The 16,532-nt window shown below is 49.8% G+C and overlaps 1 protein-coding gene across 1 annotated transcript in view; it reads right to left on the reverse strand.

Annotated features, from left to right (window-relative positions):
* Window positions 1–4,265: 4,265 nt before the first annotated feature.
* Window positions 4,266–16,532, reverse strand: part of ZNF618 (zinc finger protein 618) — a gene marked incomplete at both ends in the record, with an annotated part of 158,987 nt that continues 146,720 nt past the window's right edge. The window contains 3 exons of the mRNA XM_080355995.1: window positions 4,266–5,779; window positions 6,869–6,970; window positions 12,589–12,666. Coding sequence (XP_080212121.1) covers window positions 4,266–5,779; window positions 6,869–6,970; window positions 12,589–12,666 — 1,694 coding nt within the window. The remainder of the gene's footprint in view (window positions 5,780–6,868; window positions 6,971–12,588; window positions 12,667–16,532) is intronic.

The raw sequence follows: 16,532 nt of genomic DNA on the forward strand, positions 1-16,532 counted from the left end.
TGCTTAAACCGATCTAAGTTAAACTGGTTTAACCAGCAATTAACAGACAAATTAGACAAAACCTGAGCCCATGGTTGGCTTTAACAGAAAGTTCTCCAGATTGCACTAGTTCAAACACAACCAAATCAGTTTTCTTAGAACGGACACAGAGCTTTAACAAGTTTACTTCCATCTGAAACCAACCCAGGTGCAAGATACCGAGCCCCTCTTGCAAGCCAGAGCACAACTGTTATCAACTGCTAGAGACACGGCCAGAAGAGACAGACAGGGGACAAATCTGGGCCCCGTGTTCCCCACTGACCCTCTGGCTGCCATACTCACTCAGAAACAACCTTCTGCTTCAAAGAGCTCTGCCTTTGTATCCCACTTTCTTGGTTTTCTAGTAACAAGGATCTTCAGACAGGACTGGAAGACAGTTTGTCTTCTGTTGGTGCTTGCTCCCCACCTGAAGATCACAACCCCCTAAAGCAAACTGTGAAGTCAGCAAGAGAAGTCTGCAAGGTCGGCAGATACAAAAGGAATGCCTGGTGGACACACGCATCAGTTTTTATCCCAAGACATTTCTCCAGCGCAAGTAAAGGCAACAAGCAGAAGGCAAATTCCCAACGTGACCTACCAGAGGATGATCCCAGCTCTGAGGAGCTCTCCTCCCAGCTCAAGTGGAGCAGGACCTCATGGCAGCTCTGGGCAAGCTAGCAGACCCTCTTCCCCTCTGGTTGTCCACCACCAGTGCTGCTCCACACCACCAAGGCAATCACAGAGCACAATCACAGAAGAGCTTGGGTTGGACTAACCTGGCAAATTAAAAGCTTCCAAAATTCAGACCTTGGTAAAGTATCCATGATCCCTAGAATGCAAATCCAAGTCCTGAAGAGGGAAGGAGAAACAGGAGCAAAAGCATTTAGGGTAAATACATGTGCTCCAGACGTGCTTCTCTCCTTTTAAAGCAGCATTAAGTTAATCACACAGAAGTCGGGCAGTGAGCAGATACAGCAGGAACAGCTCTGAGCAGAAACCCTGTGACCACGTCTAAGACCCGGGAAGAGCTGCGGCTCCTTCCACAGACTTGCAAAGGGGGCTGGCCAACCAGCTCCTCTTCTCACCGACTTTCCAGATCGTGCCATTTTAGGGCTTGGGGATTCACTTTGCTTTTTCAGCTGCTAAGCTGAGTTTTTAAGTCTTTGGGAGAATCGCATCTACCATAAAACGCTGCATGTTTGCTTAACATCCATCACTAGTGCAACTATAACCACAGTTGCGGTGCAGGGGCAGGTACTCGGATGGGAAACAGGACCAGTCAGTCTATTTGGCTGTCCCAGCAAGAAAACCACAACAAAAACCACACTGCAGACAGGGTTAGGGGAGACAGGCTGGGATTTGGGGTGGCTGTGTCCTCCCCATTCGCACAACCTGGCTGTGTAACCAGGTCCAGCTCACCGCTGTGCACAGCCTGGCATCAAACGGCTGCACAAATGACCGCAATTCTACCTCATTCTCAATTCCAGGGCTTTAAACCTCCGCTAACTCTGCTTTGTCCCACCCTTAGTGCCTTGCAGAGAGACAACACAACAAGCCCGAGTTAGCAAATCCCACAGAAGTTACCAGCCTGTCCCTTAGCAAAGGAGCGTTAGGGTTTGGAGCTTTCTTTTCAAAGGAGTGCGAGGGTTCCACACGTCTGCCTGAGCATCAGGGAACCCGTCAGTGTCTCCCGAGGTCTCAGGTAAACCAAGCAAAAAGGGGTAATGTGCCATCAGGAGAAAAAACTGCAAACCCTGTCCCCGTCCTGCCCATCAGCTGAACCGCACGGTGCACGCTCTGCAGCCTCAGAAGTTAATCTTGCTTTGGATTCACGGATGCCAACTTTTCTCTCCGCAGGATACATTGTGCTTTTCAGTGGGAACAGCAGCACAGCACAAACGCTCTGTTACCGGCACACATCTCACTCGGGTTTTTTGTTTGTAGTTGGAGACTTAGTTATTGGTTGTTACTGGTTTCTACTGCACTAGAAGTGCAAATAGATGGGCCCAACTAGTAGCCGGGCAAGCAGGGTTTGTATGGGAGAAAATAAAACCAGAAAGAAGAGAAGCTGGCCCTACAACCAACACCTCCAGTTGCCAAAGCCACTGCCAGAGAAATCAGATGCCCAAGTGCCTCTGCCCTGGCTCCTCAAATTCCAGTGCCCCTGCAGCTCCCCGTGGGCTTGCAGACCGTGTCTACATGCAAAACTGATGTTTAGGAGACAACTGGTTTTGCCCTGATGTCAGTAACAGTGCCGAGAGGTCAACACAAGTGCTAGACCAAAGCTAGTAGGTCATCTCCAGGCTGAAAAGGGTGCAAAGAGCCACCCTCAGTAACCTTGACCTAGAGAAGGTTTCCAGCACACAAACTGTGCCCCTGGCTGAGCCCATGGCAGTGAAGCTGTCAGGTAGAGCCTGTCAGGTTCAAGGCATCTGAACACAAAGCCTGAGAGATTAGATTTGCCATTTCTCATGTCTTGGGACCTGCAACTTTCACTACAACCAGAGATGAGCAGGTGGGATCTTGGTTTAACACCTGTTTAAGAGCAGCACTTATAAGAGAGTCCCGGTCTCACCACCGCATCATCAGCAACCAGCAACACCCAGCGCTGCCGAAGGGCTCCAGCCTGCTCGGAGCCCAGCGAGTCCGTCCCCCCGAAGCCCCGACGCTGCTGCGGGCCCTGGGACGGCAGCTCTGGAGCACACGACTGCAAGCAGGAGAGACTACTGCAAAAATAAGAATTTGTTTCAATTTGCCTCCAGTGATGAAAAATTATTTGGCACCAGCAGTTGGGAACTGTCCGAACCTGCCAGCCTGCAGATCCCGTCCGGCAGCCCCTGAGCTGTGCTGATGGGCACCGGACACAGCGGAGCCCTGGCCGGGGGGACAGCAGAGTGACTGAGGTGTTTCTGGGTTACGATGATCTCTAATTGCATTTGGGGTGAGCCAGTTAGTGTGAACGCTCAAGGGCCCGTGGCCTTCCTAGCCAGAACGACTCGGCAACGTAACAAGTAGTGTAATGCACTGTAGGTATTAAAAAGACATTCGTGCTACTAGAGGAACCATTCGAAATAAAACGGGAAGATATTCTTTGCACTCAATCAGGAGCACTTACATTCAGAAGGATTTTTGAGCCCATGCACTTCTTTAAGCTTCCTTCAAACCCCAGTTTGACAAAACTGATCTTTGTTCCCCTGAAAAATCATACACCTTGGTTTGGCCTTGGCCTTGGGAGGGTTGTTCTGAGTGCGTGCACTGAGAAACCTTTTTGCAGCAGGTTTAGGTACGAGGGTTCTCAATGGCAGCTGGCAGAGCCTGGCGAGCTTGCTGGCGGCCTAGAGGCACCTGTGCTGTCACCACTCGCTTCATTTGCCTGGTTTTTAGCTTTTCCATAAAAGCAACTGCTGTGGTTCCCATAAGGATATTATTAAATTGTAAATGGGCTACTCCAGAACAAGTTTGAGAAGCCCCGACGGGCAAAATTCACAGAGAAGCTGATCAACACTGGGAATTGAGAAAAGTTATGCTGGAAAAAATAAATCCAAGAAACGTAACAGACGTTTTCTGCCACGAACCGTTTCTCTTAGTTTTAAATAAAACTTTACATCACTAGTTACCATGATGAACTCAGAACTGGGAGTGGAGACAGCAGTGTAACTTTTGGAAAAAAATGTATAAGAAAAAGTTACAAACAAAATTAAAAAACCCCTTTAAAGTCTCCCTTCCTGATTTGTAAAGAGAACGGTGTGTTCATGAAACACAGCTGCCCTGATAACATGCAGACAAACGCCCTCAAGGTGTACAGCTCTTCAGAGGAGCAAAGGCCAGTGCAGAACTGGTCTGTTCACTGTAGTCTGATTATCCATGGGAAGATGGCCCAGGGGACGGGAGGAAAGGTGGGGTGGAGGAGGAACAAAAGAAACTTCAAGTCACTTTAGATCTCAGCTGCCTGAAGACTTTAGAACATCAGCCTCCCATTGGTCTGCCCACTTGAAAACATTAGAAAGTCTGTCAAGTCCACACACTATCTATGGAAAGGAGCACGTTCTGGCAGAGGGCCGCGTCTCTCACGTGCTCAGCTTTCCTTTCAAACTTAATTTTATATATATTTATATTTTTATATATATATAAAAAAGCACTTGGTTTCCAGGGGCATTCATAATGAGGTCCACAGTGTTTAGAACTTAAAATTCATTTTCTTTGTTTGGAACAGTGTTTTAAAGTTTTGTTTTAATTAAAAGACAGTCTTAAAGCATGTTGGACTTCAAAAACATGAGTTTGTTCATGTCTTCTGGACTGAGTAGTCGTCTCCTTTTGATTAAGAGAGCCTGCTCACACATATTTACACATTCGCTTCTGGCACCAACAGCAGGCACTGCTAAGAGCCAAAAGGCTAGCTTGGCTAGTTTTGTATGCTTTTGGGTAACACACGACCAGTACTGAAACAGGTCAGGGGTGGCCTGGAAGAGAGGTTCTTGCAAATAATCATAGACTTCATTTTTCCCGAACCAATCTTCTTCCTGAGCTGCTGTGGCTTCCCCTGCTGCCCGAGGCTTCTTGGTTGAAGGTTCAAATTCTGTTTCTTCTGCCCAGGACTCTTTCACCTCGTTGATCAGCTCACAGACCTTGCCGATGATCTCTTCGTGCTGGTACGGTGGGACGGGCCGCAGCTTCTGCTGAGGGTCTAAGATCATGGCTACCTTGTGTGCCGAATGAACTTTGAAGTTCTCCTTCAGCGCCTCCAAGAAGAGGTGGCAGAGTTTGCTGACCACGCCAGCATCGTTAGCTTTGGAAGTGAACAGCTTCTCCAGTTTGACGTAGGTGGGCAAGACCAGCTGCAAGGTGGGCCGGCTCTCGTTGCTCAACTCGATCACCGCCTGCTTGACCGGTGCCAAGATGGCCACCAGGTTGCTGAGCAGGTGCTTGTTCAGGTTTTGGATGAGGTTCATCTTCTTGGCCCTGCTGTAGAACTCGCAGATCTGCTCGTAGCGCTCGTGGACGAGCAGGAGGGAGTCGGTGACCGAGTTCCAGCAGGGCGGAGGAGAGGTCTCTTCCAGGGAGCCAAAGGTCTCCTTCGAGAGGCCCGTGGATCCCGCCAGATCTTCACAGACATTCAGGAGCTCGATCACTTCGTGCATGTTGCGAGCTTGTAGTGTTCGCTTGTTCAGCACACTCTGCACTACCGAGTTCAAGGCACAGGCCGAACAACGCAAGCACATGCCTGCCTTGGAGAACGCAGAGGAGTTGACTTTGCAGTCTGTCACGTACACCGTCCTGATCTCTGACATCACAAACTCCGACAGCACGTTCTGTACCCAGTGGTGGATAAAATCACCATTATCGCGAATGTCTACGCCCTTAATTCCCAGGACGTAACTCTTGATGTGGTTACCTTCCACCTGGTAAGCTGTCAAGATGTAGCAAGAATCGGGGCCGATGCTCTGCGAGTGGCAAGTGACACCGATGCCAAGGCAAGCGTTGCTGCCCAGGGCGCAGGTGACTTTCACCTTCACTTGGTTGTACATCCGAGGCAAATGCTTCAGAGCCAGCGTGTTGAAATTGCCAAGGATTTCGGTGACAGAGAAGGCACCATAGCGAGCTCCGCTATCGACCAGGGTCTGCGCTAGCTTGATGAATTCCTTCCCGCTCACCACGCTCAGAGCCCCGAGGTCAGTGCACATCACCCTCAGGAGCCTCTCGGCAATGTTCTGCCGCTCCTTCTCCGGGATCGCGCTGTTCCCTACCGAACCGCTCGTGGATGCTGCAGTGAAATACAAGGAGGGAGAGAAAGCACCATGTGAGCATCGCTCCGCTGCGACAGGAGAGAGGAGTAAGTCACAAAACAGTTCCCAGAGAGACCCAAAGAGGTGGAACAGGCCCAGATGATGGAAGAGACATCTCCAACCCTGGGTTTCTTCTCCCAGGGGTTTCTGGACAAAGGAACCTCTGGGAACAGGCCTTGCTCTTGCTTAGAGCAGCAAGGAGTTTATCTGCACGCCGTCTCTGGTGTGGGGACTGAGACCGAGCACACACTGGCTATTCTCAATCTGGTGCCTTAACCGATGGCACCTGTGTGGTGTTCACTGTCCAGACAAGTTATAACCACGAGTGTTGTTGGCTATCCATGTCGACAGGCTGGTGGTCACAGCTTAGCCCAGCTGGAAAGCTGGACTTCTGTTTTTGTGATCTGAGCCTTTTCTTTGGGAGAGTTATTTTGAGAGGAGTTACTTCCTCCACCATCTCAAATAATGCTGAAGCTCAAGTTTCCATTTCTTCCCCAAACTCCACCATTTGTACTTCTTGTGGCTGACTTTGGGCAGGGTGAATGTCATTTCTGGTGATACCAGAATGCAACAGCACCACATTTTTGTATCACCTTTCTCCCAAGGCTGCTCAGCTCACATGTTCTGCAACTGGTTTCCCACCAGGCTGTATTTTACCTTTTCCCCTGGTGAATTACAAGCCCGCAGGACGAGCTGGGGCTGAAGCCAGCACAGCGAGCGACAGGCTGCGCCTGCCTCACAGCACCACGACTGGATTAATGTTTTGACCCCAGGCCAGGAGCTCTGACCCTGGATCAGAAGTTGACTTTCCCCAGGAGCTCCCAAATGCATCTTCCTTACAAACCTTTCCTCCCCGCTCCCCAGGGCTCCCAGTACTTCTTGCCTATGAGCACTCCTGTAATTGGAATGTGTGCTCTGCTCTGCAGGATGGTACATGAATTACAGATGAAATCAGGTGCAGTGGGGCAAGGACCATGTCCCTGTGCGAAGCTCAGCACCGCTGTGACAGTCACTTGTTCAAAGTGGGGAGGTAAGCCCGGGACGGAAGAGCAAACACCGCTACGTACTGTTGTTGGCGTTATTCCTGTGGAACTGTGGTTTCCACTTTTCTTCAACGACGGCTAGAGGTGATCGGGGCTGGCTGGAGGCAATGCTGTTCTCGTTGTCAGCTGTGGGGCAAGAGACAGGCAGGTGTTAGAAGCACAAGATAATAATGCTTAAAGCACAAAGAGGGGGAAATAGCACCCACCATTTCCTTAGGGTTCCCTTAAATAAGGTGACACCAACCTGCTTCACTCTCTGTGGCTTTTAAGCAGTTTTCAGTGAGAAGTGAGATGGCACAGTACTGCCAGAAACCTGCAAAACTGTGTGTGGCCTTGCAGCCTATCACCTCCCCAAATAGGGCTGAAATGACAGTGGCTTTTTCTGTGCTTCGGTGACACTGATGCCATTAACACACCTTGAGAAGTGTCTCCCAGTGCACTGAAGCTGCACACCCAGGGGAACAGATGTTCCTTGTGCAGCCCGACTTGTGCGATTTGCTTCTTTTCAAAATGGAAGCAGGTGTAACAAGCGTTGATCCTTCTTTTGCCTCACTGCCTCTTTCTGCACCACACGTGGCTTCCCTTTGCTTTACTGCTAAGTACTTTGTTTTTCAAGCTATGTTCAACTCCTCTGTATTTGAGGACTTTATTACAATCTTCACATGGTTTCCTCCCACTGTAGAAATTGCCAATGTCCTCTCGGGCTGCTCACTGCTGCCTCGTATTGGAAACAAAATGGAAATAAACCAAGTTTCTGGAATGTGATCAAAGATTGTTCCTCCCTACGGCTGCAAAGATACCAACTGCTCTGCAGGTCTGTGTTCATGCTCCCATTTCTGTATATGGAACTGAACTAAACACTTTGGCTGCCAATTGGATGGGGCCTTTCACGGAAATGTAATAAAGATTGGGAAATTCTGTATTGTATCCACGTTCTTTCCCCTCCTGTGCCCCAAGAACTTCCCCCCAACCTCTAGAGGAAATTTTCTAGTTCTTAGTATGCTTCACAATGAAACTGTGCTCTGCAACAGGCTGTGAAGCAACAGTAAAGTGCACAATGCAGAGAGCTGGAAGAGAAAGATGGAGAGACAGATGACCAAGCTGAACAGAAGGATGGAATTAAGATCAAAGAAGACAAAACAAGTCCTTTACTCATCACAGCTGGACTCATCTCGCCTAACTTTGGATACCCCCATTAGACATGCCTCTCCTCAAAGTGGCCCCGTGGGGCTCCTCTTACAGTGGTGCAAAACGGGCTCAAGTGTGCGATTCCTTCACCCAGGCAGAACTAAATGCCTCTTGCAGTGTAAGATCCATCATGCTCTGAACTCACCTGGAGTTCACTCACTGGGTGAACCCACCACACCTGGGAATGTCACCCACTGACATTCAATACGGGGACTTCTTCCCCACTGATTCTAAAGGGATTCCAAGCTGACCAGCTCAGGTGGCATTATCTACACCAGCATGCAGTGAAAGGAATGCTGCCCCAGTGCTCCAGAGAGTGAGCACGAAGTAGAGAAATGTCTTATTACAGCACACACAGGTTGATGTGGTGCTGGGCAGAACAAACAGAAGGTAAAGCGGCTCTTCTCTGTGTGCAGCAATGACCAGGGAGAGAAGGGAGACCCCCAAGGATCTAGAGACAAACAATGATGTGATCAAATTTCAGTGCCCTCTTGCACATGAGCAAGTCCCCTCAAATCTAAGCAGCTCAACTGCTGGAGCATTCACAAACCTGGCCGATGATGCACAGATCGTACAGTTATTATTAGGTCAGGGTACTGCACAGGCTGGATCAACACCTGAGAGCAATTCGGGCTATGACAGAACTAGGGCAGATGCTGGGAGCATCTCAAGGATGTAGGTTGGGGAATGAGCTGTTGGAGAGCAGTGTAGGGGAAAGGGACCTGGGGGTCCTGGGGACAGCAGGGTGACCATGAGCCAGCACTGGGCCCTTGTGGCCAGGAAGCCAATGGGACCTGGGGTGGGTTAGAAGGGGGTGGTCAGTAGGTCAGAGAGGTTCTCCTGCCCCTCTGCTCTGCCCTGGGGAGACCACATCTGGAATCTTGTGTCCAGTTGTGGCCCCTCAGTTCCAGCAGGACAGGGAACTGCTGGAGAGAGTCCAGCGCAGCCACCAAGATGCTGCAGGGAGTGGAGCATCTCCCGTGTGAGGAAAGGCTGAGGGAGCTGGGGCTCTGGAGCTGGACAAGAGGACACTGAGGGGGGACTCATTCCTGGGGATCAATATGGAAAGGGGCAGTGTCAGGAGGATGGAGCCAGGCTCTTCTGGTGACAACCAGTGACAGGACAAGGGGCAATGGGTACAAACTGGAACGCAAGAGGTTTCGCTTAAATATGAGAAGAAACTTGTTTAGGGTGAGGGTGGCAGAGCCTGGCCCAGGCTGCCCAGGGGGTTGTGGAGTCTCCTTCTGTGCAGACATTCCAACCCGCCTGGACACCTTCCTGTGTAACCTCATCTGGGTGTTCCTGCTCCATGGGGGGATTGCACTGGATGAGCTTTCCAGGGCCCTTCAACCCCTGACATTCTGGGATTCTGTATGTGCTCAGAGAGTTGAGTCCCTGCTTCTGGCTGGTACCCGGGCACCGCAGCCACAGGTCGGTGTGTGCAGGTGTGGAAGAGCCGTGAGGAGCAGGGGGTGCTCCAGTGGATGCCAGTGATCGGATACAACAGATCACTTTTCCCCCAGCGTTTGGTTAGACCAATTGTTCCTGAGCCAATATCATCGTCCTCAACTCCAAATGTCTGTGGGTAGGCAAAGGAAAATGATCAACGTTGCTTACTAACTCTGTTCATGGTTCAGGCCTTCCCTGTTTTGGCAAGGGGCAGGTGAGGGAAGAAACCCTATATATTTCATCAACCCAACTCTTTTATCTAGTTCACAGTAACAGGGGATTTATAATGTACAAATACCCACTGACATTCAATATGGCATTAACGAGATTTGTGCGTTTCAGCCTCATCTTACTTATCGAGCAGTCTGTGAACTACACAGATCACGGTTCTTTAATTTCTCTTCATGCCTCCAATCCTTTAATCCAGGTTCAGCCTCGTTGTCCTTTTATTTTTTAGCTCTAGATTGTAGGAAGGGCATTCTATGGTAGCACTCGACCTGAACAAAGTACTCTAAAGGGAGTCAGAGCTGTATATTGTACACTGTAATTACAGAACAAATTCCTTTGCCTGGTGTTCTGCTGTTCTATTTCTGCCTTTCAGCCTCCAATTTACATTCTAATTGCTTCTTCTCATTGTGTAGCTGCTTTATGGAGCTATAATCTCTCCTTGTTACCTTCTAGCCTCCAGGCTCAGCCCTCTGCATGACTTAAGAGCCAGTATGTCCCCACTTTTGTTCCTGCTTTTGCTCCTCCAGGCCAGCAGCAGTTCCCTGCATTCAGTCACCACCAAAGGAGCCCGGTGGATATGTCACATTTAGTTGGAAGAGACCAGACCTTTGCGTCAGACACGATAAGCCAAACTGGACTCCTGAACACATTAACTGAGGGAATATTTGACCCATCTGGCTTCTTGTATCTCTGCATCCCCACAGTGAGACATTCCTTGAGTCAGGCATACGGACCGGTCTAAATGGCTCCTATACCAGTGCCCCCAGTATGTGGATTCTCTGCTGTCTCCGCACCCCCAGACCTCAGAGATGTTGGGCCCATCTTGGATATGGAAATCCCCACGCTCTGACAGGCTAAAAGGCAACAAACTGCGACCAGAGTCACTGCAAATCCTGTGTAAGCTCTGCTGGTGCTCTGCTTAAGCCCCATATCCAGAACTGGACACCCCCCAAAGCCACCTGCAGCTCTCACACCTCTTCATGTTGTTCTGCCCTCAGCCCACAGCATAAACACGGTGCTGCCTGCCCCCAGCAGCATCCATCTGGAGGACAGGCTGCTGTTCCCTCCCGAGGAACAGGCAGGAGCACAGGGCTGGCAAAGGCACCAGGCAGAGATGGCACAGCAGGGGATGGCTGCTTTCCCAGGGCAGCCTCGCTGACACCACTTCACGTAGACATGGACAAGCTTGCTGCCACTGGACCAGTGGGGGAAGCAGCCAAGCAAAGACGGTGACTTACAAACGGGCAGAGATGAGAAAATCCGGAGTTTAACAGGGATAATCCTGAGTTGGATGCCGACATTCCACGAGTTGGATCACCAACACCTGCTCCCTCCAGCCATCTCTGTGTCCAGAGTAACCCAGGTGATCGAGCCCAGAGCCCATGGGTCATTTGTGGAGAACACAGAAGGAAGAAGCTGCAGACAGTACTAGCTTAACATTTCCAACAGCTCACACCTTGCCAGTGAATTGCTGATCTTCCCTTTGACACCTTGGCCTTGGTCCCTCCTCCACAGTCCCTCTACTCAGTGTCACCAGGAGCTGTAACTCAAAATGCCGTTTTTCAGTACCAGAGACCAGAAGAAGGAAGAGGATGGTCAGGACGCAGCGTGGAAACGAGCAGAAATCGCCACCAACAGACACAGGAACCACCGCAGAGCGACGGCGGCCGCCGTCCCGAGCAGAGTCACGCCGAGCCACAGCACCGCACAGCAACCAGCTTATGCTCTAACAGAACGTAACATCCACAAACCTCACACCACGGGATAACAAACCACCCGAAGTGTCTATTCATAACGTTACAAAGATGATAAATAAAGCAGCTGCTGAACACCACACCAAGCCTGCGCTACGATTCACCAGTGGGAACTCAGCTGGGATCTGGGCACCGCGCGGGTGAGGAACTCAAGGGACGCTCATTAAAATTAGCGCTAAAACTAACGCACAGAAGAAGGTAAGAGCTTTGATTAGAGCTACTGCTGCAGAATGGACAATGTGCTTTTCCTCAAGCCTCTTGCCTTTCAGGCCTCGCCTGTAAATTGAGGGCAAATGCAAGCACCGAACATAAACCTCAACAGAGCAGAGAACACAGGTCTGTCAAACGTGAATTAATCTGTATACCTGCGTTAATTCACTTGAATTTACATTCAAGAGGAAAAAAAAAAAAGAAAAAAAATCGGCCAAAATTAAAAAAAAAATCCTATTTCTACATTTTTGAATATGTCTTTGAACCAGCCTTGGCTTTGAAACTTTAAAATCATCTCATGTATTGAAATAAAAACCAAAAATGTGGCTTAGAAACAAAGTGGTGCAACCGCTCCTCAGAATTTTCTTTTGTAGATTGCTGGGAAAGAAATGAACGCAACTGATGAAACGGCAAATTCTCCTCCTGAGAACACATTTCGGTCCTTTGCAGAACTCCGGGAGACACAAGCACGGAACAGGACTCGTGCGGGCAACGGCTCTGCTGCCCCGCGAGCGTTTTTGCTCTGTTTGCTGCCATGAGAACCACCCTTTGTGCAGGAGGAGGGATTACATCTGCTGTAGGAGTCACCCATTAATGCTTACACAACGAGCATTCCCTTGGAATCGCTCCCATTTGGACTGAGGGAATGAGCAGTTTGCTGTGCTGTGTGCTAGCACGGCACCTTTCCTCTCTTCCTATGGAAAGGAGTAATAGATCTGATACACCGTGAGCCTTGCGTTGGTGCAGCCACTATGTGCTCCAGCCTCTGAGTATCTTTTTTTTCAGCAGGTAAAATTACTGGGGCTTTGGAAACCGTGAGCAAAGCAAGCTCCATTGACACACAACGGGGTCAAGATCAGGTATCAGCGTAGAATTTAATTCTCCGCTTTAAGCGAGTCAAAGTGCCCAGCTTACCTGCGTGGGACTGCATGTGCTCCAGGAGATTGTTATAAAACTGGAACTGGATTCCACAAGCTCCACAGGTGTAAGGCTCTGTTTGGGAGAAATCAGTTCAGAAGAATTACACAGGGTATGGAGGGAAGCAGCACACGTGCAGTTTGTACAGTAGCGGGGCAGCGCCTCTGAGCCTGGTCCTTGTCACCTCGGCCCCCGTGTGCACGTCACAGCGGCTCTGGAGAAGCTCGGGCTGTGAACTGGGAGGTGCGGGCTGGGCTGGGGTGCACGTGCTTTGCTTTGCTGCCACCAGAAGGCCGGGAGGGCAGAGGGACAGCTCGAGGCACCTGCCGGTGCGTTTTGGGGGGAACTCAGTGAAGCTGCACAAAGATCTGAGCTACACACTGACTGCGGTTTCCCAGCTCGTGCCTGCCGCAGGCTGCTTTACGCACACCCTTCTCGTCAAGCCTGAAAGCAAAGCATAGCGAACTAATCTGACTGTCAAATTGCAGTCTCTGCTGCCTTTCCTGAGGAAGACAAGGAGCATCGGGTTGTGAAAAATCTTGTTGCTCCGAAGTTGAATTGCCAGGAGCGAACTCAGCTCGGTTTTTGTGCAGCGAGAGCAGGGAATGCTGATGGCACCGGGCTGGGCGGCCGCAGGTCGCCGGGATAAGCAGAGGTGGGGAAGGAGCAGGGGGCTGTGCCGGGGCCGAGAGCGGAGCCGTGGGGCCAGAGCCGTGTGGAGGAGCTGGAGCCAGGACAGAGCTGGGAGCAGAGCTCCTTCGGGAGCCAAAAGCAGCCATTAGTTCTGTTCTAACAAGTGTGTTCAAAGTGTGTGTTTTTCCACCAAACTAACCTAACAGCAAATGTTTGCACCTGCCCATCTAAACCGCATTAGTTGACAGTTGTAACGTCAAACTACAGTGGCTGAAATACGTTAAGATCGCAGTTTGCCTCTGTGCCTCCAGATACACCAGCACCCTGCCGCCGTTTATTCTGTGGCGTTTTGTTCCGTAACAGCAGAATGCACAACGCAGGCATTTGGTATACAAACGACTTTGCATATAAATGCCTGGCACACACACAGAAAAAGGTCCATTGCTACAACATACCAGAAATCTGTATCTGTATTTAAAGGAAAAAAAATATCCTGCATCAATGAAACTTAAGAAACCTATTGCACATATGCAAAAGCACCAGCATCCAGGATGGAAGAACCAAAATACAGGAAGGCACAAGCCTGACTTGGGTATCATCTGTAAGATGTTTATGTCAGGTAGCAAGACTCAGAATTCATCAGATGGCTACAGGAAGCTGGGAGGAAAAACATAAAAGATTCATATAAGATTCATAACATAAAATGATTCATATAAGCTATATGTATATGCTGTAAGGTTAAAGACCCTGCTGTGCCTTTCCCTCAGCACCTACAGCCTCTGACACGATGGAGCCAGCTCAGTGCATTACTTAAATTGCTGTGTTTTCTGGTGATGCTGCTCCTGTTTTGCTGTAGTGAGGAAGTTTGGAAATACCGCACTTAAGTAACTGTGCTTGTGACGAAAAGGGAAGACTTTGGTAGCTGAGTGGCACACTCAGGAATTTTGAGACTGGGGGAATGAACATAAACTGGCTGGTTGTGTTGAAACCATCAGTAGCGAAATAGCTGGCTGTGGTAAAATGCCACAAAAGGCACAAAGTTGTTTACACTCCTTTTGTAATTATCAGTGAGAAGACAAGCCCATGTGAGTGCAAACCATCACTCTTAGATACATATTTCAACGTCAGATGACTTGTGTTACAGATGCACCTATTTGCCTCTGCTGCTTAGGCAACCTGGACAGTAGGCTGACCCCCTCTTCAAGCATCAAAATTAGCATTTGCTTAACCTAATGCAAGAAGTCACCCTTCAAAGAGCCTGCTGAACATTGCCAACAGGTTCCTGGCGGAGGCAGGGAGCTCTGGTGCTGCAGCTCACAAAGCCGCCAGCCCTGCTCTTCATCCCCTTGCTTTGCTGGAGCCCCTTCCCCTACCATGAGTTGGGAGAACAGAACATGCTGCACATCTCAAGGGTTTCAGAGTCTGACATTTAGAGGTGTCACACCGCAGCTCCCCACGACACTTTCAGGTCTCCATGTGCCATTTAAACATAAGCAGGCACACGCATTCCCCTCTGCCATCTCTGCCTGTAGTGCCCTTGGCCAAAGCAGTGGTGGAGCAACCCATCCTTCACTGTGCAGCCCAGGGACCCCCCTCTGCTGCCAGACAAGCACACAAACTCCACAATTAACCCCAGAAGCAGGTTTCCAAGCAGCCGCCGGAACAAGTCCCGCTGAGCTCAGTTACAGGCTCCTCGCTGGGAAGCGAATCCTCACGTACATCCAGCAGTCCCCACGCAGCACGTCGCTCATTCGTGTTTCTCTTGTGTTTCACCACATCCTCACGTTTCCTTCTCAGCTTATTTTGTTTCAATGAGCTGCTTTACCTTCCTCCTATTATATTCTCAGCATAAAGCCGTGATGTCTTTTTTTCTGGTTATCCCCTTCGCTCCCAACTAGTCCCTTCTGGGTCCTCCCCACCTCCATCCATCACGTAGAGACCATCAAGGTCTCCATGGTTCTTCAGCTCGAGCTCCTCTCTTTGCCACCACAACGTGCTGTGCACTCTGACTCTGAAACGTCTCTCATTTGTGACACTTCTCAGAAAAATCATGTTGATTTTCATCCCATTTCCAAAAGCCTCCCACCCTGTTCTGCTACAGAAACGTCCACTTCTGGAAACAAATCCACTGTCTAGTTTCAAAGCTTATTTCACATTCTGAAAATACTAACACATTTTCTAAATACTTTTGAGACAGTCATAGAAATCTACAGTTTGCCACCAAAAAAAAAGACAATTAAAACTAGGGATAAAATTTAATTTCAGCCAACAATTCACAAGTGTTTCCCGGGGAGGAGGGAAGGGATGCCTGGGAGGATGTGCAGAATCCCTGTGGGATTGAATGAACGTGCTTTCCTTCCCAGGGCTTTCTCAACCCTCATACGTCTGACATTTCAGCTTCTAAGCCGCCTATAATCCACAGCGTAAGAGACTCAGGCCGGCTGGAAGGAGGGTGGGCGACCCACGCTAGGAGAGGGATCTGGAAGGTGGAGAGAAGAGAGAGGGGAAAAGAAAGCCACTGCTGGAAAACAATTGTTCATCTGGGCTGGTACACACAGCGAGTAAATCCCGCTCCCTTTGACTTCTGCTTGCAACTTAAAGGACAAAGTTGTCAAAACTGCTCTGGATACCCCCGTGAGCCACCACTTGTGGGGATGGGAAGAGAGGGCGTGAAAACTGCCCAAAATTCACCATACACCGTCAGGGAAGGTGGAATGAGACGGGCCGGGAGCTCACCAGGGCTGGCCCCAGAGCGCTCCCCCTGCACAGGCTGAAATCCCAAGTTCTGGTTGCTCTGGCTTTGCTGGCCAGGCTGTGCCCCAGGCACAAGGTCCTGCAGTTTGCATATAGGAGTGTGTGGCTTCGCTACTGCTGACTGTCCCCAATGCATCCTACCAAAATGTCATGTTAGCAAATAACCCATCAAAATCCTGCACTGGTCAACTCTATAAACTTGTAGTACAGTATTCTCACGCATCACTAAATAACTCAGAAGACGAAATGCCAGACCATTACTTCTCTACCCAACTAGATTCATAGAATCATTGATTGGAAGAGACCCTCAGGATCCTTGAGTCCAACCATAACCCAACTCTAGCACTAAACCATGTCCCTAAGAGCCTCATCTAAACACCTTTTAAACCCCTCTGGGGCTGGTGACTCCAGCACTGCCCTGGGCAGCCTGTTCCAATGCCCCACAGCCCTTTGGGGAAGAAATTGTTCCCAGATCCAACCTCAACCTCCCCTGGCGCAACTTGAGGCCATTTCCTCTGGTCCTATCACTTAGTACTTGGGAGAAGAGACCAACC

The sequence above is a fragment of the Nesoenas mayeri genome (genome assembly GCF_963082525.1).
Source record: "Nesoenas mayeri genome assembly, chromosome: 18".
Taxonomy (NCBI): domain Eukaryota; kingdom Metazoa; phylum Chordata; class Aves; order Columbiformes; family Columbidae; genus Nesoenas; species Nesoenas mayeri.